This window comes from Phalaenopsis equestris, unplaced genomic scaffold, assembly GCF_001263595.1.
Source record: "Phalaenopsis equestris unplaced genomic scaffold, ASM126359v1 Scaffold232799, whole genome shotgun sequence".
Classification (NCBI taxonomy): domain Eukaryota; kingdom Viridiplantae; phylum Streptophyta; class Magnoliopsida; order Asparagales; family Orchidaceae; genus Phalaenopsis; species Phalaenopsis equestris.
Window position 1 is genome coordinate 287,107 of NW_018250760.1, and position 5,886 is coordinate 292,992.

At 41.5% G+C, this 5,886-nt stretch overlaps 1 protein-coding gene across 1 annotated transcript in view; it reads left to right on the plus strand.

Annotated features, from left to right (window-relative positions):
* The window catches only part of LOC110038420 (DNA-binding protein SMUBP-2), a 110,961-nt gene that overhangs the window by 89,410 nt on the left and 15,665 nt on the right, over positions 1–5,886 (plus strand). Inside the window, exon 13 of the mRNA XM_020743267.1 lies at positions 1,890–2,034. Within this exon, the coding sequence (XP_020598926.1) occupies positions 1,890–2,034 (145 nt within the window). The remainder of the gene's footprint in view (positions 1–1,889; positions 2,035–5,886) is intronic.

The window sequence follows — 5,886 nt, forward strand, 5'->3', positions numbered from 1 at the left end:
CGGGGGGGCGACGGAGACGACGAAGGGGACGGAGGCGACGGAGGCAGGATCGGCTACGATCGGGTTTAGCGAGGGTAAGCGAGTAAAAGTTAGAGGGCGAACGCGGATCGTGGGGGTATACCCGCGTTCGGCGTCTAATACAAAATAGAAAACGTGGGTTTTAAAAATTCACCTAAAACGCGAGAAACAAACAGTGAGGCGGCGTTTTTGAAAACGCCGCCGCACTTATAAGCTGCCCCAAACGGGCCCGTAGTCTCAAGGAATGTATTATACAACTCAAATTCACACCGGCCTGTATGATTTAGGGTGATTTTCTTTTCAAAGTGAAACTTATAACTTGAATTGTTGATTCAACCACGTATTAAACTCATCTGAGCTATCCTCATTATGGATCGATCAAAGGCAGCACTGTGAACATCAATGGACAAGTGAAAACACATTTGAGTTGCTGCCAATCATCCTAGTCTCCTGGAATTGATTCAATGGCCTTCTTGTTTCTTAAAATATTTACTTGTTACTAGATCATGTGCATATTGCAACATCAATTATAATTTTTGCCAACACATTTTAACTCTTATTTTATTATTTCATTGAGTCCTTTTATAACCATCTTATTAGAATCTATTAGTCTTTTTTAAATTGCCTTGAATAATTTACTTTTTTTCATTGTGTATGCCCTGTAATGGTCCATTCATCCAAAATTTATTTTTACAACTATCTTCTAAGTTAGCTTTATTGATCACATTTATAATCATTATTCTTTTTTATCTTATTAATTTTATTTTTTAGCTCTCTACTCATTACATTCCCTAACCCAATTCCTCTTAACCGTTCAAACGCAGATTAGCTGAGAACCTTTCCGCAATTGTCTTAAATTTTCTCCTTTGCACTGCAGAAACCATTTGCATTCATTTAATGATCCTGTCTGCATATGAATTCATCTAATCATCCTGTCCAGTTATCCTATTTTTTCATTCAATATTTTTAAGTTCTATGCAACCAATTGAACCATTGTTTTAGACTTAGTGAATTCTTATTACTTCTCGCCACAATTAAGTTGTGGTGCATCATTTATGGGTGACACCGTATCTTTTTCATTACATTTATAGAGTCTATTTTTATGCCATGAATCTATGACCTCCACATCTCATTGTGGACTCCCAATGATACCATTCTATCCTAGAAGGTCTGAGAGAACACAAGTAAGGGATAGGTAACTTGTAGGAGGGGTAAGGAAAGCTGGAGGAAAGATGTCGGCTGAAATCTGGCGTGAATGGCCGCTGAACAGCGAGCCAGAAGCAGAAACAAGCAGTTTTCCGCTGTCGAACAGCAGTAGGCAGCAATTTTGACAACAAAGAGGTCTTTAAATGTTTGGGATAGATCATTGCCTCGATTCTATCAGGTTACAAGCACATCACCCGAGAGAAATCCAAGGATACAACTATTCAATAGAGAAAATAGGGAAAAACATTTCCAAATAACATAAATCAAGCTAGCTTTCTCAAGAACAGCAAAACATACACATAAATGGTCTTTAATAGAAAGAAAAATCTGTTGAAATTGAAAACTGGGCAGCATCTTTGTTCGGCACCCGCATCACCCTAGCTATTGCTCTAAGCCTGCTTCCGAATTTAGTGGTGATTGTATTGTATCAACTGTTCTTTTTGGTGCTGTGTTTAAACTTCTATTTTGGTCCTTTTTTCTTCCATTTATGTTGAGTTTCCTGTGTTAAGTAAAACTTTGTTGACTCATTTCAGTGAACTTGTCAAGTTGGGGGCTATATTCATAGCCTTTTTTACTTATAAATGGAACACTTTTTCTATAGTGTTTGTTTATCTTTTTTTAATTTACATGTCATTTTGGCGTTTTCATTTATGCCTATCTCACAGGTTTGAAATGGAAGAGAAAAAAGACGAGGAAGATAGCACACTAAATGAGGGTGAAGCAACAATTGCAATAGGTCATGCTCTGAGACTGGTTGAGAGTGGCGTTCAGGGATGCGATATAGGGATCATCACTCCCTATTCTGCACAGGTTTCCTTAACTTTCTTTTCTTTCAGTTGTGCGTGTATTCGTAAACTTATCCACCTAATTAACAGCTCTCCAAGCCATTCTCTCTATATCCAGCAGACTTGGAATGATTTGGCAATTTTATATAGGATAAACTGGGTTTATCTTTTGATCCTTCTAGCATTGTTTTTTCAGACTGGTCTGCATTTGTAAGGTGGTTGGATACCTTAACCATATAAATTCTTTTGATTTTCTCCGATAGTTTTTAGACCAATCTTTTCAGTCCTTCCTTCCATTCCTTCTCTCTTTTTATTTCTAGAGAACATGCTAGGTATTGATGAATGAAGGGGCCAGAACAACGTAACTTATAAGGGTTTGATATAAGTTTTCTTGTAAATTTTGTAGAGGGTAATATCTATGCTTATAGCCTTTTAAGTATTTATTCTACCTGCATTGGCAGCCTTTGCTTTGGACAATACCAAAATCACCCATGTTTTCTCACCTTCTTTTCCTTTTCAACCTCATTTGTGTTTTAGTCTTCTTGCATGTTATGCTTTTTGCATTTATGCCGAGAGGCTAATTGTGACTCCTCACAATATCCTTCCTGATTGAAGGACGTGGTACATGCGAGTGCAGCTTAGCCTACTAAATCTATTTCCAACTTTCATTTTGGAACTATTCTCGCTAGAAAAGGGTGAGTAATATGCACAATTTCTGAATGACTAGAACCTGAGGGTTTGTTTGGGACAGCTGCTTCTATTTGAAGAAGCAGTTGTTGTTGAAGCAGCATGTTTGTTTGGATAGTTTAACTGTGCTGCAGCTATTTTTTGGATAAAGATTGTAATGTCCTTATAGCTGTAAGCTCACTGTTTCAGAATGAACTCAAACAGAACGATAGAAATGAATTTCATAAATTCTCAGAAAGTTACAAATTCAAAATATTACATATAAAATTATACATCACTTATCACTTTTTAAGGCAAAATAAAATTATAATAACAATCAGTAATGTTATCATAATATCATTTTTAATGTCCAAACGATCATGTTTATCACCAATATTAATGTTAGCAAAACAAAGACAAGCGTCCACGCTGTAAATGAAGCATTTAGAAGGGATTACCAGTCCAATTTACAAAGTATACTCTGCAATAGTCAAGTTTTCTTAATGATTAGGAGCAATTTAAAAGGATTCAAGTTATAATAATTTACTTGAATGCTAATATGATCCTACATCCAATTTTCCTCTACTATGCATGCATTTTTGCGTACTTTTATTTTGTCTCAAAATCAGCATGATAAGCTAATGAAAATAAGGGCATTGGGGAACACAACAAAAACTTCGATGATAGCCTGCTTTGTCTTGGAAGTCACTGTTGACCTCATTTTTAGTGAGGTCTAGTCTTTCTCTTAGGATTTAGGATCTAGCCTTAGGGGTCTCCCGGCGACTATCTTAGAGCCTTAGAAATGTGACCCGCCTCGTTTTAGGAGTTCGACCTACTTCCGTCCCCTTTTGGAGTTTCGCGTGTGTGGTATCGACTTCTAGTACTTAGAAGGATGAAACCGACAATGATTCACATCGCTTGCACTGTTATTCGTCGAGGGCTCGAGTAAACCTTTTGAGACGATCGATCGCGGGTCGAAATTTTGTGAATCGAAATTTTGTGAAATTTGAATTTTTACTCGTTTTGACCCGGTTGTCAACGACGTCGCCCGAGCAACCCCGGATGACAAAACGGACTGCACCGGAGCGTCCGGAACGTCGATTTTGCCCAGGGAGGGCACCCTTTTTGTTATGTTGCCGCGCGAGAGTAAATCGGGTTTTATTTAATATATTTATATATATATATTAATTAACTTTTTTTTACCCCTCCCCCTTTCCTCTTTAATCCCTAGCACTCCCTGCGTCCGAGCTCTGTCTCCCTTCTCCCGTTCGCGCGCCTGACCTCTCCCTTTCTTGGTCTCGAGCCGAGCGAGCTCTTCCTCCTTCACGCGAGAGAAAGCTGAATTATGAATTTGCTTGCGTCCTTGCCCGACACTCTCTGCCCGCAACCTTCTTTCCCGAAGCCGCGCCAGTCTCCTTGAGCTGTGGATTTCCTTTTCTTGGTAGTTTGACTCTGGGAGGCTTGTTCCCTGGTACACTTGAATGACATTTCTTCTCCTCTTCCCGACGTGCCGCTCGGTCCAAGAGACTTCAGTGGCTTTGCCTTCTGTGAGCAGGGAGCGTGTCCTTTTCTTCTTTGGCCCGATTCGAGTGCTGTGGACTGTTGAGGGTGGTTTTCTTTCTCTTCTCTCTATTCTCTGTCTATATACACAGTTTCTTTTGAAATTTTTGAGGTTGTTGGAAAAGTTTTCGGAGAGGAGAGTAGAAATTTTGGTTGTGAGGAGTTTGGGGGGAGAATTTCTGTGAGAGCGTTTCTTTGAGGCGAACTCTTGTGTTGCAGGGCTTTACTTTAGCATTCCTGAGGTATCATTCTTCCCCCCTCTTCTTCGGTGCTCTGTTTCTTTTCGGTTTTCCTCTCTGCCGGGTCTTTGAACTTGGCTCTGTTGGAGAATACAACATGCTAGCTCATTTTATTTGGATATATTTTCTTGAGATATTTACTTCAAGTGCATTTGGAAATGAAAATGTGAGCATGTGTTAAAACTAGACTTGGTTACTTACTTAAACTAGGGAGACTAAATCTTTCACGTTTCCCTCACGTTTTACGCCCACACTTCACAAAATCTTTCACGTTTCCCTTCGCGTTCCACATCCTCACTTCACAAAATCCTCCACGTTTCACTCACATTTTGCATTCTTCACGTACGTTTCACGTCCTTCTCACTTCACAAAACCCTCCGTGATCCTCGCATCCACTACTCACATTTCCTCCTCCGGGACCGTAGGCCTCCGCCCTACTCCCAACGAAATTTACTCCGGGACCGTAGACCTCCGTTCTACTCCCTCGGGACCGTAGGCCTCCGCCCTACTCCCAACGAAATTTACTCCGGGACCGTAGACCTCCGTTCTACTCCCTCGGGATCGTAGGCCTCCGCCCTACTCCCACCGAAATTCTCCGAGACCGTAGACCGTCGTTCTACTCCCTCGGGACCATAGGCCTCCGCCCTACTCCCACCAATATACCTCACAATATACCTCACCGATACCCTCCGGGACCGTAGGCCTCCGCCCTACTCCCTTTTCAGCACTAAATCCTAGCACGAGTCCGAAATCTACACCTGAGGCTCGATCTGAGGCTCGATCTCGATAGCCTCGAATCCATCTTCTAATCCCCAGTGGATATGTTTCTATCACTCATTCCTACACTTTGTTCTAGGTATGATGACCTAGTCTTTCGTATTGGTTTCGTTGATCTTTTCGGTCAACACCAATACGCGCGGTGTGCTCGTCCGGCACACCACACCTATTGGGGGTCCATTTGTTGACCTCAATTTTTCGTGAGATCTAGTATTCCTCGTAGGAGTTAGGATCTAGCCTTAGGGGTCTTCCTGCGACTATCTTAGAACCTTAGAAGTGGGACTCGCCTCGTTTTAGTTCGACCCGTTTCAGTACCATTCTGGAGTTTCGCGTGTGTGGTATCAACTTCTAGCACTTAGAAGGACGAAACCAGCATGAGGAAACCCAAAAGGGATTCCCTATAGGACCTTCCTGAGCCTTATAGTGGCCTTTTGCACAATTCGCACTCTCACGCACAAGCTTCGCATTTCGGAGAGTTGACGCGTTTGATCGCCACGATTCGCATCGCTTGCACTGTTATTTGTCGAGGGCTCGAGCAAATCTTTTGGGACGATCGATCGCGGGTCGAAATTTTGTGAAATTTAAATTTCGACGCGTTTTGACCCGATTGTCGACGACGTCGTCCGAGCGACCCC